Source organism: Diospyros lotus, chromosome 11, assembly GCF_014633365.1.
Source record: "Diospyros lotus cultivar Yz01 chromosome 11, ASM1463336v1, whole genome shotgun sequence".
Classification (NCBI taxonomy): Eukaryota; Viridiplantae; Streptophyta; class Magnoliopsida; order Ericales; family Ebenaceae; genus Diospyros; species Diospyros lotus.
Genome location: NC_068348.1, coordinates 7,045,296 through 7,065,281, shown reverse-complemented (window position 1 = coordinate 7,065,281; position 19,986 = coordinate 7,045,296). Strand labels below are relative to the sequence as shown.

Genomic DNA, 19,986 nt, shown 5'->3' with positions numbered 1-19,986 from the left:
GCTTTAGTAAGGCAAAGTGTTACATACTGATTTTTTGGGGGTTAATTCCATGCAGTATTAACTTGTTGATTGGGCGACGATGTGACATTTGTATGGTCGAGATTATTCCAACACATTCTAGAATATTCTAGAGTTATCCTTTTATATTCTAGATAGTTTTTTTTATCTTCTACTATATATATTTCGGATTGTTCTTTATAAATGTAGATGTTGAAGAGATGCATTAATGCTGAAAGGTCCTAGAATATTCAAGGATTGCTATATATACCTCCACCCCTCTCATTTTGCACACATTCCATTTTCTATCAAAGAAAATCATCTCCAAAGCTTATCTCTCTAGAGTAGTTAACTTGTGGTGTTCGAAGGTTTGAAGCGAAAGTCAAGCTTAGCACAAAGGAGGTTTGGTTTAACGTGAAGTGTCGCATGCCGACTCAAGGGAATAATCGAGGCATGACACCATTCTCAAGCAAAAATACAACCCAATAGTAAAACAATAACACAAACAAGAAGTTGCTATTCGCTTCTTGATTTTAATGAAATCCTTCCCACATAGTGGGTTAGCAAAAGAAAAAAAAAAATCAAAGAGGCCTTACAAAACCCAACTCCAATCCATCACAAACATAACATAACAATATGCAGACAAGTGGAGTCCTCACCACCAGTTATTGTTTGCAGGTTGCATCTTGCGTCCTTTCTTTAGGGTATAGGGCTTTGATTCCTTTCCCCTTACTAGATTCGATCCTCACCACTAATAACCTCAGAACAAAAAATTTCCATCACCGTTGTCATGCTTCACTGAGTCCTGTTCTCTACTCATTTTTGTTGTTATTGATTCACTTCATCGCCACTTCCCTTGTTGCACCACAAAACCCAAAAAGAAAAGGGATTAGAAGATCTAGGGATTGAAATAATGGAAGGGAAGAGGCAAAAGAAACAGTCAAAAGTGGCTCATCGAAAACATAGGTAGGGTGCTGGACCAAACAACGCCGAAAAATGGTAGAAGGGAAGGGAATGTCAACAATGCAAATCCCTCTCCTCAAGAAGAGCTATACCAAAATAGGGGCAATAACCACTGGAATGGGAGGGGAAGAAAAATGAAAAAAGAAAAGAAAAAGATAGACTAAGGCTCACCCGTGATAAACTGATCTACCGAGACCATAGTATTGAGTGGCTCACATTGAGAGAAACTCTATAGAGATGAGATCTCCGTAAAACATTTTATATATTTCATTTCGTTCTAATAGTCAATGTCTTCCAAACAAAGTCTATATATGTCGTGGTGTTTGGATCTCAATTAGTCACCTAAACCCGATGTTTAGTCCTCATTTGAAGCGTAGAAAAAAAGCTACCAAACCCTAAATCAAAGTTAGTGATTTTCTTTGCATAGTAAAGAAAGCTCACTGTGTGCCAAGATTAAAAAAAATAAATAAATAAAGACTTATTTGCTCCTACGATTTTGGAAGAGTTCCCTTTAGCTTCAAGAGAATTCTTCCTAAAAGATATATAAAAAACCTAACTGTGTATTGATCTTTCCAAAGACTCACCACGTGATGCATTTATTTATTTCGCTAATTTAGATAAGGGGACAAGAAACCCTAGACTTATGTTAAAAGTTAAGTATTATATATTACCTTTTGGTTTGACCATACTAACATTTGCGTCAAGTTATGTTAAAGTTTTTTTTTTTTTTCTTACTTAGAAAATTCGCTCAAAGAGATTGAAAATATATTGACAAAACCAAAGTGCAAATGGAATTAGATATGCATATATATATATATATATATTTCTTTAGTAATTGGGAGAGTTTCAGAGTTTTTATGTAATTAAGAAGCCAAGAATTTCATGCATATTGGAGGACTAATTTTGGCAAGGGAGAGAAGAGAAGCCGGCAGTGTCCACAGCCCCTCGCCGCACATCAAGCCGGAAGCCACCACCGGAACCATCAGCTCAGCATTCTCACCACCCTTCACTTTCTTCCAACCCAACACCACCAGACTCCCCACACACATGTCAATGGCAAAGCTTCCACCAATGAGAAACGGCACCGACATTGCCGCCGGCAGCGGCAGCCACTTCCCAACCTTGCCCGGGACTAGATCCTTCACCATGTTGACGCCCACCGCGAAGCCGAAGAAGCCGCCACAGAGCTGCAAGCAGTGTTGAGGCAGGGCAGAGAAGCCTTCCACTCCCAGGATTGCCAGGTTCCTGTAGACAATGGCAAAGGGAGCCTTGTACTCTCCGTCCGGGTTGCCAACGTCGAACGCCTTGTAGAACAGGAAGAAGCTGAGCGGCGCCACCACGCAGCCGATGGCGGTGCCGGCAGCCTGCCCCAGCAGCATGGCTCTGGGGGAAGTGAGGGTGAGGTGGCCGGTTTTCATGTCTTGGATCAGGGTGCTGGAGACTGAGATGACCGACTTGAGGAGGCCGCATCCGGCCAGCCCTGCCACCACGCCGTGGTGTTTTCCAGCCAGCGCCGCCATCACGAAGAGGCCTAGCTTGCCGTAGTTATACGACATATTCATGTCAGTCAGCCCAATGGCATAAGCATTGCAGAAGGCCAGAGATGGCGCAGCCACATAGGCTATGATCACATAATACCATTTGATCTCAGGAAATATGGCCGGAACCGAAGTTACTGCAATCACGGCGAAGGCCATGTATCCTCCGGCCCCTACCCACATCGGAACACTTTCTCTCGTGAACACTTCATCTTGATTTTGATCCTCCAGAGTGTTGTTTCTTGCACTCATAGCTGTAGTCACAATAATATCTTATAGTCAGATTAAGGTTTATGATTGTTGTTGTTAGTTCAATATGCTCTTATTCTAACAAAAAAATAACGCAAAGTGGTAAAGTCGGACTATTCGGCATAATTTTGGTATGAGAGAAGTATGATGAATTTCAAAAAATTGGGAATACTAATTGAGAGGCCAAGCAAGCAATGGACTTGATGTGCAAGAACAACTTTGAGAAGTAAAGAGTTCAATGGTGCCAATTCAATTTCAATAGAAAACTAAGAGACGGCTTAGGTCTGTCTTACATAAATCGAGGTTCCTTTGCTTCCATTTGGCATGGATGTTTAAAAATGTGATACAAATTATCTTCATGAAGTTGTAAAGCCCATCACCCAAGAGGAGTGCAATAGAGAGAAAGACCTGCTAAGAAATAACATATTTATTATAATATATTAAACATTTTATATAAAATAACTTGATTTAAATATATTTATTTATTTAACAAAGTAAAAAAACCTAGGTACAAAATAATTCATATCTATAAGGAGAATAATGATATTTTTTTATGATTTGGGCTGTCAAATTCATGGGCCAAGGACATTTTTGGCAATTTGCCTGTTGCCCAAGAATTCGGCCACTCAAATCAGTAAATATATCAGTGTCTTTATAAGAGTATCACTGTTACATCATTACAATAATAGTTTATATATTAAAAAAAGCATCTCCATTGCAGGAGGCTTCCTGCAAGAGTCATGGGAAAAATTATTTTAGAGAGAGAGAGAGAGAGAGAGAGAGAGAGAGACCTTGTAGCCATTCAAGCTCTTCATGCTGGATTCAGGTAAATTGGAGGGGAACCAATCTCCTTTGAGCCTACCCAGAAGAGGCCACAAGACAGCCCATGAAAGCACAGCTCCAAGAAGTGTTGACAAGTTCACAATCAAGGGACAAATCATTCCAGTTCCCACATAAGTCATACTAAAATCGAAATTGAATCTGCAATACACAAACAAAACATCAACTCATTCACCAAGTGATCAATCACCAGTCTCCAACTCAAACAAGAGTTCAATTTAACAAATTACAATTTCACCGAGTTTTCCACAAAATATGTACATATGATGTCAACACTTCATTTTGGTCTTATTTTTGGTAAAAGTTAAGTGAATACATACGTATGCTTCCATGCTTGCAACCCGAAAGTGGGGAACTGAACAAATCCACAACCCCCTTTTCCAGTGTAAAACCATTGGAAAAAGCCCCACAAGAAGCTCAGTGAAAAGTATTTAATGAACCCACGAACTTGCTTTCTGCAGATAGCAGTAAATTAAGTCATCTCATTTCCTTTTAGGCCTGATCTCTGTGCTATATGGCAATCACAATATACCAAATTCATAAGTTGCAATACTTATATATTTTCGGGTTACCTAGCCATCTTCTCTCCCTGATTGTGAAATCCATTGATAAGAACGGCAGTTGCCATGCCAGTTGGAAAGGGCAGTTTGTAATCAATTATCAAGAACTGCACAAACATAACATAGATTGCAAATCCATGAAAATCTATATGTGCAAGGTCTTGAAATTTAATATGCATGCATACATATATCTTGGTTGTAGTATATGTTAGTGTAGTCAACCAGAATTAGCATATATAATTTCATGGATATTCCCAAGAGCATCTTGTTTATGATGAAACCGTTTCTTGCTCTGAAGCTTACTACTCTCACCAACTTGAACTACATTGATATATATATATATATATATATGCGCACTATTAAATGTTTGGCTGGTGTGAAAATCTGGTCAAAAGCTTTATGACATTGGGAGTCTTAAAGAATGCATATTATTGAAATTTTGTCAAGATTAAATGAACTTGATATGCACCTTCCTGAGAGGAATCAGAACAAAAAGACCAATCAGAGAAACAACTGAAAGGAAACCGATCATCCAAGCGATTCTAAGATCCTTGTAACTTCCTGGAGAATTTCCCGGAGTGTCAATCCCAGCCTGCTCATATGTCTTCTTGTTCAATGCCAGAAGGTAAGACCCAAATCCACCTACAGAAAGACAGAGAGACAGATTAAAACTTTAGAAAAAGAAAGAAAAAGAAGGATTGAACAAAAGGGTTCATGATCATGAGATGGTACCCCCAATAGCTATGCTGTAACAAGCGACTGCACAAGTTTGAATCATGGTATTCTCCTGCCTAGTGAAAGGAACAGTGAGAATCCCAGCCTTGTCAAGCAGCTTCGTCCAAGAACGCAGGAACAGGAAGGCTAACAGTGCAGCAGAGACGTTCAGATTGGGGATAATCCCGGTGGTGACGGTCAGTTTCATCACTATCATGCAGTAGATGCTACCAATCACAAAGCTTGCGATCACTCCCCTCAGTGTTATCTGCCTTGTCCATGGCGGGATAAAAATATTCCTCTTTGAAGCCTCTGATTCATCATCTTGCACATCCTCTATCTCTCTGTTGCCCATTGGCTGTAATTCCATGTTCATGGCTCCCACTGGTGCCACCTGCATCACATGATTCATCCTCTAGATATGCTGAATTCTCTGAAACAATGAGATATATGGCAAGAAATTATACCAAGAGAACTAGGTATGTGTTTCAATGAATGGTTTCAGCTTGCTGAAACTAGTGGTTTCTTAAATAGAGGAGCTGAAACCATTACATGAAGATGCTTAAAAGTACTGCCAGATGGTTTCTTGTGTTGTTTAATCCTTAATATGCAGACTTAACAGTGAACTGGCCAATGCCAAGAGCTGCATATGGTAACTTTGCCTCATTTTTGAATGAGGTGGCCTGAAACTAAGGAATGATCACATTTGACTAAGTCACGTCTTCCCCACCAATTACAAAAGGTTTAGTCTCTTTATCATGATGTGCACGCACGCGCGCGCACACACATAAAGAATTCAACTAATTAAGAAATTTAAAGTTGCAGCACTAAGAATTATTTTTTAAGTACAAGGTTGTCTGAAACTATGTAGACAGCCTGCACAGAAAAGCTTCAAACAATATGCAATAATGAAAATCATGTCATCTAACTGATGAGTTGGCATAAGTTTTTCCTTTAATCTTTCTTGTGTTGAGGTTGTTAAGATAATATTTAAGTAGAGGAGATTCTTTCCTCCAAAAAGCAATGAAAAGCATGGATTGAACTGCATTCAGTTCAAGTTAGGAGGTAGGAATATTAATTATCCCAAAAAGATGGAAATGACAGAAAAAAGGGAGAATATAAAGCAATTGATGTTTGGTTTCATTGGCCAAAATGGTCAAACAGATTCCCTTTGCTGGGATTGCCACCACAACTTGTACTTGTTAATATTTATATATTAGATCACCAAAAAATAAAAAATGTTTCTATATTGGACCAGCATGTGATGAAGTTATTTCTTAGTTTAATTTTGATGTAATGATAGTATAATCAGTGATTGTGTGTGTGATCAAGAACAAAGAATGATTGGCTAAAATCAAACAAGTGATAACAAGTTAAATGTGTGGAATTATTTAGGGTAAATTCCATCTAATTTTTTTGTGGTTTGAGTCACTTTTTCACGTCGACTCTGTGATTTACTTTAGCATTTAAGGTTCATGTGGCTTTTTTTTTCCAAAGAACCCTCTCTCCTCCCGCGTGGTTAAGTTAACTTGTTTAATAGTCCAAATGAGTTATCTTTAATGTTATACACTTGAATTTTGAAAAATTAAAGTAAGTCATAGGGGCATAAAATACCAAAAAGTAAAACTATGTAGACACAAGGGGAGCTTAGAACTTAACAAAGAGGTTTTCAACAAAAAAATAGAAAGTTAGCCACACGTATCTTAAATATATATTAAGTAAACCATCTTAAATATATATTAAGTAAACCACATTAAGTGAAGGCAAAAACGGCTTAAACCACAAGCGTTTGGATCAAATTCACCCCATCATTGGATCTAATTTCCCTACATAAAATGTTGTGTGCTTGTGTGTTATCACGAAGAAACTTGTTCTGTGATCAAACAAACTACTGGAACTTACAGGCTGTGAAGGTGGCAAGCCATGAATGGCTCGTCTTTACCATGGTAAATGATCTGAAGAAGGCAACTCCGTCTGAGCTTAGCCAAACACACACAACTCAACAATTTTCCACCGACTTAATTGAGCTTGGGACCAATTTCAAATTCACCCAATTTCAGTTTCACTGATGAAAGCTGACTTCAACTTATGGGTCGTCTGCAAACAATCCATTCAAAAAGAGAACATTTTCAGTAAACTTTAGCAATTATTAATTTGGCGGCATCTCATCAAATTAATGACTAAACCTCAACCACCAAGTCTTCCAGTTGAAGGGCGGGGGGCGCATGCTGATTCAGTGAACATGAAAGATCACTTCGTAGTTTTTTGCCTTCGCTTCCGCTTCCGCTTTCGCACCCTTAAATGCAATAATGGGCAAAGACATTCACTAACCGCCCAACTTTGCCTTCGATAATTGCGGCCGGGCATTTCTTTGGGTCAAAACATCAAACAGTTTGAGCGCATCCAACGACAGCACCCGCCACGTTAACAAACGGACAACAAATGTACCACCTCCGCTCAGGTTCTGCAATGGCGGGCGCCTCATTCACCGCATGGGTTTATTTATTTATTTTTATTTATTTATTCACAGTTGATAAGTGTAATAATAAATAAAGTATTTATAAGTTCAAATTTTATTGCAAATTTTTTTAAATAAGAATAATATTACATAGAAAAATATTTTTAAAAATTAAAAAGGCTTCTAGATATCACCACAGTTTGAAATGTCTCAAAAACTAATAAAATTATTTTAAATTTAAAAAATATAATAAATATATATTATGTAAAAATAAAATATATCTATTATTCCTTAAACATTTGTCCTAACAACAAACAAAGCACACAAAATTGATAATTTCATCCTTCCTTTTAAAGTTATTTCCCCATCTCTCTCTCTCTCTCTCGTCTCCTTTCCTCATTTCTTTCTTGCATGGGGCGATGATCTATATCTCTCCAATGAGATTTGCACCTGCAAAATTGATCTAAGTGTAGATTCGATTTGTGTAGATGCGGTTGGGATGTCAAAGGTTACTATTTTTTCTTTGAAAATTTTGACTACAGGTTAGTTTTTAGGCTCCTTTAGTAGTGGCTATTGGCAAAGAAAGTGTGGGGGCAAAAATGGATTTCTTCTTTAGCTATCACGATAGAGGCATCTATTCGTCTTCTTCGATTATAGTGGACTTCAACCCTAATCAAAACAACAATGTGGTTGAAACTCCTTTACGAAAATGGAGACTGCGTCTTAATTCAATGATATTTTTTGAAACACATAGATGACCTGTCACCAAATCTTAAAAGGCAACACATGAAATTTACCCTATATTATACATGCATATATTACAAATACGTCATTTGGTTCTCGAGATAATCATTTGGTTCTCAAGATAAAATAGTGATGAAATTATATAATGTTATACTTTATTTGGTATATGAAACCATTACTTGGATTTATTAATTTCATCCCTTATTTAGTGTAATATGTGGCAATACCTTGATCCTAGATGTATTTTTACCAAAATGTTTTGGAACTAAATTTCAATTTTTAGATTCTCTCACTTCGATAGTCACCCACAACTTTATACATGTACTTTTCTTCATTTTGTTGAGAGAGTGGTGGATCTTTCAGTGTTATCAGGACTGCTATGTTGTTCACTGGTGAGTACCTATTATGTTGCCCGTGAGTAGACAACATAACAAGTCTCTTAGTGTTATATAGGGCCATTTTCAAGCTTTTGCATTGAGAATTTTGAAAGAGGCAGAGGTTTATGGTGTCTCCAACAGTTGGTAATAGGAAAAGTTAATTGGAACAAACATTATAGACGTTGTTGTGATAATCCTATAGGCTTCTCACATACTTATAATTGTGTTCATGTCATTGTCATTTTGAATGTGCATATACATCTTGATACTCATATAAACATCTCCTCGTGTTAGCTTCAACATATAACTTGAAGGCTGATTTCTTTATTATTTTTCAAATTTTGATATGCACTTTCATGTAATGGTGGATGTAACTTACTCTCTGTCTTTTTAATTGGCATCATTTTGTCATGTGTTTCTTATCTTTGTTGGTGTGTCAATAATTAACCATGTACCCACCATTTAGATACTTGAAACCCTTTAAGTGATTTTTTTTTTTTTTTGTAATTTTGTCAACACTTTTATTTAATTACCATCTGAAAGCATATTAACGGTGTTGTAAAACTTTAATTCTTGAAAAGATATTAGTATCTAATTCTTCAAAAAGTTAGAATTGATGTCGAGTATTTTGTACAAGGTTAATGGCAAATTTATTCAAAAACAAATTGTACAACAAACGCTTAACTAAAAAATAAAATCCATTAACTCTTAATAGTGGTAAAGAACAAGATATTAGGGCATGTTTGATTAGCCATATTTTTCATGAAAAATAATCATTTTTCATGTAAATTCCAGTTTTTGTGGTGTTTGATAGACCATATTTTTTAGGTAATTCAAATTCCCATTTTTGCTCATGTGAAGCTCAATTCTAACTTTTGCCGGAAAATCAATTCTTAGGGGGGGGTGGAAAAGAAATTCCAGGCATTTAGAGAAAAACAAGAAGAAGATGAGGAGGAGGAGGAAGAACGAGATAGAACAGAATGTCCGACAACTCCTCACCTAAGTGCACTCTTTTTGCATCCTCCCAATCTGGCAGCCCCTTCAGCATCTCTCCCTTCCACTAGAATATCTCTGATAGCTCCCCCACATCTCCCACCTGCAAATCTCACAAATGCAAATGGCTGTCGCCAAAATATAATTCAATTCACAACGCACGCACGCACTGCACGAATTGACTGTTTAATTGATATTCGTTACCAAAGCAAAGAGGAGGTTGTGCGGGTTGTAGAAGCGCTCCCAATCTCGTTCCCTGGCGAACTCCGTCATCGTCTTCTTCAGAAGGTCTAGGGTTACGGCAGATTCTCCATCGTCGTCTCTTCCCTCTTCTCGGCTCTTCTCCTGTATATGTATATGTATATTTGTGTATATACATATACACACACACACAAAGCTGGGTATGTGTATGTATATTTATGTATATATATTTGATTTTTTGAATATTTGTGTGTATATATTTGGTTTTTTGATATTTCGTATAATATATTTGATTTATTTTTAGGTAAAAAATTAAGGCAATCAAACGCATTTAATTAATATTTTCCCTAGAATTTAATTCTAGGTAATTTAATTCCTGTAATTCATTTTCTTTCTACCTAAATTTCAACCTTGCAATCAAATGCACCCTTAGTTTAAGATCACTAATTTTAGATGTGGGATTTTTTAAGTTCAAAGTCAAATAACAATCAGGAAAATGTTAAACCCCCATTTAACGCCAATCAAACTTTTTGATCTATTTTAAAAATCCCCCTATCTTCTTAAAATACCCCGAAAGATCTTAAGTGGCATGTACCCATACGTTGAGACAATTTTATAAGGCAATGAAGTTGTTGTCAAGTGAACTTATTTTATTGACAATTACCGTGTAATACAATGCTTTAACTAACATCTTGACTGAGTGAAAGTCATGGATTAATTATTAAGCTCACTAACTAGAAAATTATGCTAAGGTTCATTTGGTGTGAATAAGATGACTCATCGAAAACTTTTTTCCAACCTTTCATACCTTGCCCAATTACTTCACCTATCGCATCTAACATAAAATCGCTTAGGATGTTCAACTCATACTGAAAATTAATGGATTCTATCCAACAATCACTTGCCTCAAAATATCAATTAAATGAGACCACATAGTGAACATTTCCACCTAGTATTTGGGTGAGTATGCATCATAATAAAATCTCACGTACCAATACATAAGACAATGGTGTTGCTTCAAGTCAAAAAATTAGTTATACAATCATAATTGATAAGAAATCATTAATCCTCTCAATATTGTGATTTGTTATTGACGTCACGTTTAATGTTGTTCAACCAACAAACACCCACTTATTTACTATTCACATCTCATATTGTATAGAATATGACCACTTTTTATCATTAGTATCTCATACTAATTAAAGTAATAAACTCATTTGTTGATGCATACTAGATTAATTGAAGTCCTCATTCGAGAAATCTAAGGAATATTGCAAGAACCCATATTTTCGTAAGGTTGTCACGTAATTTAGACAAGTTTAGAATATCAAAAAATTGGCTTGATAATAATTATTAGGACCGAATTGACTGCAGGGAATGCCTCGGAGTGAAATTGTCTAAGGAAAATGATACGGCATTAATGAGCATCCCAAGATAAGATTTATGGTATCAAAAGAAATCGGATCATGAACGGTTTCCGATACAGCTATAATGTAACTACCATTTAGGCTGCAAAACTGAATCATTGTAGGGGACTTCTGGGAAGTCAATGGAAGCCTGTGGGGGCTTCAATTTTTCGTAATGAGCAACCCTTCAGTGATTTCGGGATGAAATGATAGCCCGATGAGGATACTGAGACGGAATCGTCATTATCAAGTAATCTCGAATTATTAATTTTGCGTTTCTGGTATTGAGATACAAATTAATTTGATGTTTAAGGGTATAATTGCAATAAAGAAATTGCTCAAGTGAAATTAAGAAGGAAATTGGGGTTTATGTTTAATTTTCTTTAGTTTAAATATGTAATTTACTAGTGTAATATATAATTATATATATATATATTCATAGGTTGCGTGCTGTTTGTGCATGTGGCGGTCGCCCATGCTCTACAAACTCCAAACCATGCCTCTGCCAACCGATGACTACCAGTAGAGTGATCTTCACGCATTGAGGGATGGCTTGAGGAATGGCCAAGCAGTGAGAAGAGTTCGAGTATTGCCTATAAATAAGATGCAATTGCAAAAGAAATGAAGCAAGCAATGCTCGAGAGAATGGGAGGAGATGGAAGAAAGATTGAGAGAGGGAGCCTGGGCTGAGCATAGCCGAGAGAGAGAATGAGATCGAGAGAGAGAGAGAGAGAGAGAGATCGAATGAAAGAAAGCGAGAGAACTCGTGAGAGCTTGGGCCGAAATCGGCCATGGCAACAGGAGCACAAAGCTCACAGCGGCTAGTCAGCGAGCGGAGGGCGACCAACAACGGCGCGGTGATGGAAGCATGTTGCGACGGTGATTGACGGCTCGATGGAAACTCGGGAGGTGGTTGGGGAAGCAAGGGGCACGGTTGTCAATGGCGGTGCGCTGGTGTCTAGGGATGCCAGTGGCAGCCAACGAAGGTGGCGAGGCAAGCAGCTGACGCGTGGGCAACGGCGGGCTGAAGCTGGTTTGAGCATGGGAGCTGTAGGCAGGAGGAAGAAGAAGGAAGAAGAAGAAAAGAAAAATAGAAAAGAAAAGAAAATGACAAATGGAAAAAAAAATGGAGAAAATTCTTGAGAGGCTAAGTTAAGGTAAGTAAAATTTCCTAGAAAATTTCAAAAATTTAGGAATATTATTTTATGAATTTTCATAGTGAAATATTTGAGAAATATTTAGTTTGGATTTATTGAGGAAAAATAGGAAGAAATAGAGAAAAAAATAAAGAAAATGTAAGAAATTATGAAAAATAGGTTTTAATACTTATTTAATCAAATATGATGATTATTTAATCAAATATGATGATTAGGGTGTTTTGAGGCTTAGGTTGAAGTGACTTGTGCGAATTTTGAGATTTGCATGCAAATTGAGGTGATACACGAATTTCGAGGTAAGGCTTGAATATCGAAGTAGCCTGATAAACTTGAGAAGTAAGTGATACTTCACAATTGGATTTAGTTTTATGGAAAATATTTGGTTTGTAAGTGGTTCAACCCAAAAACCTAATTTTAAGTAAATGATTTTATTATGTTGTCATGCCTTGATATGAATATACCATGTTGATTACATTTACATGTATTGATAATGAAATATACATATGTTCACGACAATATTATTGATCATGCATCGCATAAAAGTTTGGGATTATGGACTAGCACCGTTGCTCTGTCAATGGTGCACCCATATACCTTGGCCTGGTAAGGATGCTGTAAAAATGAGGAGCAGCAGTTGGGTGCGATGGATTCAAATCGAAATGATATGAAAATGGCATTTTGCATTCATGCACAAAATATGTTTATTGTCCATTTACTTAGATAATTCATCATCTAACTTGGGCTTTGCCCCTAGAATATTCAAACGTTCCAGATAGAGATTATAGCAGAAACGAGAATGAATGAGGCATGAAATGACACTTAGCAAAGTGCATGATGAATGAAATGTATGTTATGTAGCCCATGTATTTAAGCTCTGCTACTTTAAATTCTAAACGTTTTGAGGAGTGATAATATATATCCTTATTTATGGTTAATGAGGATGTAAGAATTGATTTGTGATCAATGTTAAGATATCAAGTTCGATTCTAACTTCCGCATTTCATATGCATGATGATTCTCTTTCAAGAAAGTGTATGAAAATTCTATAACGGATATGAGGAATAGTGTGATTTAGGATTAGTTTGAAAGGAAAAAAAATTATTATCCCAGAATTATCCTAATTTATAATGCGTCTGAGAAAGCGGGGCGTTACAAATATTAATAGTTTAAGAATTCTAGTACTAAAGAATCTCGTCCATGTATTCTTAATAACTTATGAATGAAGTCTTTAACAAGAAGTTTAGAGACCCATTCATATTATTATTAGGAGTTCTGAATGAAGAAATTATGCAATTTTATAAATATAATATGTAAGAATACATCAATGTTTTCATTTTGATATTATCTAAATCTACCATTAAGGCAAATCACTAATAGAGTTTTTGGCAGTGGAGGACATGATTGCAACAAAAATAATTATAGGAATCATAAAGGATATGTTCAAAAGAAAAATACCACAAAGAACCAAAAGAAGTAGACAAATTTTTGAAAAGAAACATACAACCAAGTATTGGTGTATTGGTCATATACTTATCATATAATCAAGAAGATATCTATTATAGATGTGGTATGAAAGGGTATTGATCATATACTTATCATACAACCAAGTATCTTGTAGATCTTTACTGAGCTTAATAAAAAGAAAAAAGAAACAAATTTTATAGAATCTGAAGATTGTGATTATATTGATCCAATAGAAATAACAAATTTAGATTTATTGGATTTCTTCAAACACCCAGATGAAAAAATAAGCCATTTAATTGGTTATGAAAATGTCCAAACTAATTAAGTTATCATAGGAATTAGTGTTAGTTCTTAGTATTAGATCAAAAGTTAAGTTCTAGTTTTATAACTTATGTCTATTTCTAGTTTTGTGTTTCCATCTTTAGCTTACAAATTTTAATTCATGATAAGTTACATATGTTTCTAGAATCATCGATTGCATGAAAGCATTGGTTAATCTTAAAATGAATGTAGAAGATGTGTGTCTAGTCGATACTACAACAACCTATACAATTTTTTTGAAGGTTACATATAATGTTGCCAGAAGTTACAAAATTACATATTGACGATGCCTTATATATTCTCCAAAATCAAAGTGCAATTTACTCATTTTTAAGGATATCTACAAAAATGAATATAGGATTACACTCAAATCAAGAATGTTTATACATTACCTCCATTATCTTAAGAGCTCCACTACAGAGCCAAAGAGGGTCACAGAGAGATTTATATAAAATGGGCAAAAAGTCAAAATTACCCCTGCCCCTATTTCTCGATCTCCTCTCCCGTCCCATGGTCGCTGCCCTAGGCTGGCCGCCGCCTTCGCCTCGCCTCGCTGCTGCGCCTCCGTCGCCTCGCTGCCCTTGCCTCCATCGCCTCGCTGCCATCACCACCTTGTCTCGCCTCACCGATCGTCGTTGAAGATGCAACAACGATCGGGCGAGGCAAGGCGGCGATGGTAGCGAGGTGAGGCGAGGGCAACGAGACGACGGAGGCGCAGCAGCGAGGCGAAGCGAGGGCGGCGGCGAGGCTAGGGCAACGACTATGAGAGGGGAGAGGAGAGAAGCAGGGCGATTAGAATCCATGGGAGGAGAAGGGAAAAAGTAGGGTGTGGGGGCAAAATCATCTTTTTACCCCTTTCGGTAAACTCGTAGATAAGGCCGTCGAGCTTTCTAGCATTTTCCTTATCTTAAACCTATTAGAAAGACTCATTATGTCCTTTAGGGTTATATTATATAATTATTAAAGAAATTGAGTCAAATGTTGTTACGCACCAAAAGTGCATTGATGAAATACATTTACATTTGGCATAATCTTTTAGGATATCTAAGATATACATTTACATTTGACATGATCTTCTTTTATCACAAATATACGTGTGTTACTTTCTCACAAGACAAATTAGTTATTAAACCATCACCCCCTAAAGGTTACTCATAAATCTCCTATTTTTTTATAATAGAAATATGTGGACCTATTCATCTAGCATATGATCCATTTTGTTACTTTATAATTCTAATTAATGCATCTAATAAATGGTCACATGTTTTCTTGTTGTCTACATGCAATGTTGCATTTGTTAGACATTTTTTTTGACTAATTTGGTTGAGGGTGAAATTTCCAAATTACCCAATTAAAATAATTCGTCTTAATAATACTAGTGAATTCCCCTCTAAAATCTTTGATAACTATTGCATGTCAATAAGTATTGATATAGAGTATCTTGTACCACATGTTCACACACAAAATGGTTTACGTGAATCCTTTATTAAGCATTTCCAAGTAATAGCTAAACCGTTACTCATGAAGTCTAAACTAGCACTACTTGCTTGGGGTCATGTCATATTACATGTTGCATCTTTAGTTAGTATATGACCTACGATCTATCATGAATATTTCTCATCACAACTTGTTTTTGGTTATCCATCTAATATTTCTCATTTAAGAATTTTTGGTTGCACCATATATGTCCCTATTGCACCCCCACAATGTACAAAGATGAGTCCTCAATGTAAATTTGGAATTTACATTAGATTTAATTCTCAAATAGATTGTCACTTTGATAAGACAATCTTTCCACCATTAGGTGGAGAAAACAACAATTTAAAAAGAGGTTCGTGAGATCACATGGAATACTTCTACTTTATCTAAATTTGATCCGTGTACTAATCAATATGAATTGGAAGTTCAAAAGATTATCCACTTACAAAATGCTACAAATCAATTACTAGATGCATTCGTTGATACGAAGAAAACAATGAAGTCATTTATATATAGTAGTTGCAAACATTCCTAAGAAAGATGATGTCCCTATAAAACAATCAAATAGTATAGTAGCAGATGATACATAGACACACCAGAAGTATGATAGACTACTTGATTCAAAAGATAAAGTTTCTTAAAAGGAAGTCAAACAAAATGTGACTGATTTTGAATAGAATTTATCTTATTCACATACTCTTGAAGAGAATGGTCCCACAAACAATAAATTAGTACTCTTGAAAAACATTTATCTCCAGAAGAAATACAAGTATGTGCAAATTATGAAATTTCAATTAAATATGGGAAAATGTGGATAAAAATAATATTATCATAAATGATAAGTTTGTTTATGCAACAACTATAGACATTACCAGAAGTAATGAAGATCTTGAACCAAAATCTGTTGAAGAATGTCAACATAGAATTGATTGCGAAAAAATGAAAAGAAGCAATAGAAATAGAGTTGAACTCATTATCAAAGTACAAAGTGTTTGGATTTGTACTTCAAACACCAAACTATGTTCGACCTGTGAACTACAAATGGGTATTTGTGCACGAACGTAATGAAAATAATGAAATAGTGTAATGTAAGGGTATTTGTGCACAAACGTAATGAAAATAATGAAATAGTGTAATGTAAAGCACAACTTGTAAAACAAGGTTTCTCACAAAAACTAGGCATAGATTAATAAGAAATGTATTCTCCATTAATGGACACAATTACGTTTCAATTCCTTATAGGATTTGGCAGTTGTACAAAAATTATACATGCAATTAATGGATGTCGTTACTACTTATTTATATGAATCTTTGAATAACGATATGTATATAAAAATTCTCGAAGGCTTAGCATTTATTCTATTAAACTATAACAATACTTATACGGATTCTTCGCAATGTGAACCCACGTGGTATAATAGACTTAGTCAACATTTATTAAAGATTAGATATGTGAAGAATATATATGTTTTGTCTATGTGTTTTCATTTGAAAAACAAAAAGCAATTTTGTCATTATCGTAGTTTATATTGATGATTTGAATCTCATTGAAACTCATGAAAAGAGCTTAATAAAAATGCTAGTTATTTGAAATGAAGTATCTTGATAAAAATAAATGTCATCTTGTCTTATAAATTGAACATTTGCTAAATGGAATTTTCGTTCATCAATCCACATACAAAGAAATAATATTATGACAATTTTATATTGAAAAATCTCATCCTTAAGCTCCCCTATGATAGTTCGATCACTAGATGTGAAGGAATATCCCTTTCGCCCTCAAGAAAATGGAAAACCACTTATTGGTCTTGAAGCACTATATCTTAGTACAATTGGTGTCTTAATTCATCTTACAAATAATATAAGGTCAAATATATTATTTGTTGTTAATCTGCTAGCAAGATATAATTTAGCACCAACTCAAAGAGAGTGGAATTAAGTTAAACACATTCTATGTTATCTTCATGAAACAAATGATATGGGCCTATGTTATGCATATGGATCCAAAACACAGTTATATTAATTGGGTATTTGGATACGCAAATGCTAGTTATATGTTAAACTTACACAAGACCAAGTCTCAAACAGGTTATGCATTTCTACGTGGAGATACTACAATATCATAGCCACCTATGAACAAAACAATTACAACTAAATCTTCTAATCATTAGAAGATACTTGTAATTTAATACTAGTATAGATTGTGTTCAATTAAGGTCCATGGTACTAGATATTCAAGACAAGTGTAGATTAAACACACTAAAAGAATCTCCAATAGTGTTTTATGGAGATAATATTAATTACATGCATTACCCAAATAAAGGAAGGCTGCATTAAAGGTGATAGAACCAAATATGATCAAATGATAATTTAACAAATATGATCAAAAGAATGGTGACATTGATATTCAACAAATATGATCAAATGATAATTTGGCAGACTTATTTATAAAAGCATTGCTAGCTACACCATTAATTATTAAGAGATATAAATGAAAATAAATATAAAATTACATATGGTCTACCCATTAATTATTATCTCAAGCAGTTGACTTTCAGCGACTGTAACCCATTGCCCAGGATGACATGTTTTAGTTTCCTTTTATTTTTGGATAAATTTAACTTGATATATTAGGACTAATTAACTTCATTTAGCTAATTGGTGTTTAATTAACATTATTATTGTTAATGAGAAAGAGAGTATCCGACAAGAAAACATATGTCACAAGAATCTCCAAAAACAACATCTCTAAACTACGTCAGTTCGTTATTGTGAAATTAACTTAACAACAATGAAGAAAAACTTTCGAGAAATAACTTTAATCTATAAAAGCGATCGTCTCAAAATTTTAATTTATTTATATTTTTATGTTTTGTAATAAGATGGATGACATGTTCTTTTGATTAGGCGGGTGACATAAACCTGGTATGTTATTTTAAATATAATTTTTTTATTTCAAAAACTTAATTAGGGTTCAATTTAATAAATACTTAAATAGATTCTATTTTTATAACTCAAAATATGATTTTTTTATAATTATTTTATCTTTAAATGAGTAAACAAAACTCATTTATTGACCATGTCTCACCCCTAACTAATCAAGAGAATATGATTTATTGGTTCAAAAAAAAAAAAAAAGAGTGGAGCACGTAGTTTGAGAGCTAAATTTACGCTTTTATGAGTTTTGCTAACAAATGGTTTAAAAACAATTGTCAAAACGTATTTAATATACTTTATTTTTAACATCTAAACACTACATCAATTGATAAAATATTTCAAAAATTGATGTATTTAATTATTAACCAATAAAAGCGTTTAAATATTAAAAGTAAAATGCATTAAATACACTTTAACGAATGCCTCACTTTTATTTATTTTTGTTTTTCCATAATTCATTAAAAGAAAACGTGGATAAAAGTGTAATTTTACTCCATGTTAGTTTATGGAACAATTTTTTTAAGAAAATATTATTGAAACACTTAATTATTATCTTCTTAATAATACCCATATATTAATATAAATATATAATATATTAATACATAAATATTATAAAAAAACCATAATTAAGTATTTTAATAACATTTTCAATTATAATGTCCCTCTTGCTTTTTTAACTCATTCAAAACAAATAGAGTTAAAAGTGTAATTTTACCCCATAAATTACATGATTGGCCTAATTTTACCCCATAAATAGATAACAGTCTCTCACGAGTGCGATTTTGTTCACCCTCTTTAAATAGAACGTAACTCTATTAGTAGGGTTAAAAAAATAACCCCTTAATTGAAAAAAAATTACAAAATTGTTTCAAACAAAATTAATTATGTTTCAAAAAAAATTATTTTTAGAATTTAACTGAAAATGTGACAGGATCAAAATTGGATAGATTAGAACTTACAAAAAAATGACAGACTTACAAAAATAATTGATAGGGTTAAAACTAAAAAGTGAGTGTTTTCAGCAATTAATTTATTTGAGTGGTTGAAAATGATTTTTTTCAAAAAAATAACTAAAAATAATTTTTTTTTTTGAAACATGATTATTTTTTTAACCCCACTGACGGGGGTTACGTTCACCCCATTAAAACAAAATGGCACTCGCCCCCCACGGATATGACACGGTTGTAAAGTACAAAGAAAATAATAGAAATATTAAAGGTTTAAATTCTTGTGACGTCTTAAAAGACATAATTATTATTGAAAGATAGCATTAGATGAAAGGTAATAATAAGGCTGAAAGACAAATCATCCACATAGAGGTAGGGTGCGTCCTGACGTTCCTCCAGGAGTTCTGTCCGCCCAACGTAGAGGTGAGGTCCACAAGGAGGGTACCTATTTGTCGAAAGTCTATTCCAAATATGTATAAATTATGACCGCATCTGAATTTACTAGTACTAGTGGAAAAATACTACTTTCTCTCGAATTATTCGGACAAAACTCAAATACTTGGATCATAAAAAAATAAAATCAAAATAGATAGTTAAATGAGTATTTTTACTCTTTTGCCCTTCTTTTTGGTGTTTTAATA

The 19,986-nt window shown here is 34.5% G+C and overlaps 1 protein-coding gene across 2 annotated transcripts; it reads right to left on the bottom strand.

Moving 5' to 3' along the window:
- Nucleotides 1-1,792: 1,792 nt before the first annotated feature.
- Nucleotides 1,793-7,301, bottom strand: LOC127813323 (metal-nicotianamine transporter YSL3). Of its 2 annotated transcripts, none has more exons than XM_052354245.1 (9): nucleotides 7,048-7,301; nucleotides 6,764-6,958; nucleotides 4,880-5,294; nucleotides 4,617-4,789; nucleotides 4,160-4,254; nucleotides 3,908-4,042; nucleotides 3,539-3,728; nucleotides 3,041-3,155; nucleotides 1,793-2,752 (listed from the first exon to the last, which is right to left on the bottom strand). In XM_052354245.1, the coding sequence occupies exons 3-9, from the start codon at nucleotides 5,271-5,273 to the stop codon at nucleotides 1,824-1,826; spliced, it is 2,031 nt and encodes a 676-aa protein (XP_052210205.1). In that variant the 5' UTR covers nucleotides 5,274-5,294; nucleotides 6,764-6,958; nucleotides 7,048-7,301; the 3' UTR covers nucleotides 1,793-1,823. The 2 variants fall into 2 exon arrangements, with proteins under 2 accessions (XP_052210205.1, XP_052210206.1); XM_052354246.1 differs by having other exon boundaries at nucleotides 4,880-5,255.
- Nucleotides 7,302-19,986: the final 12,685 nt, after the last annotated feature.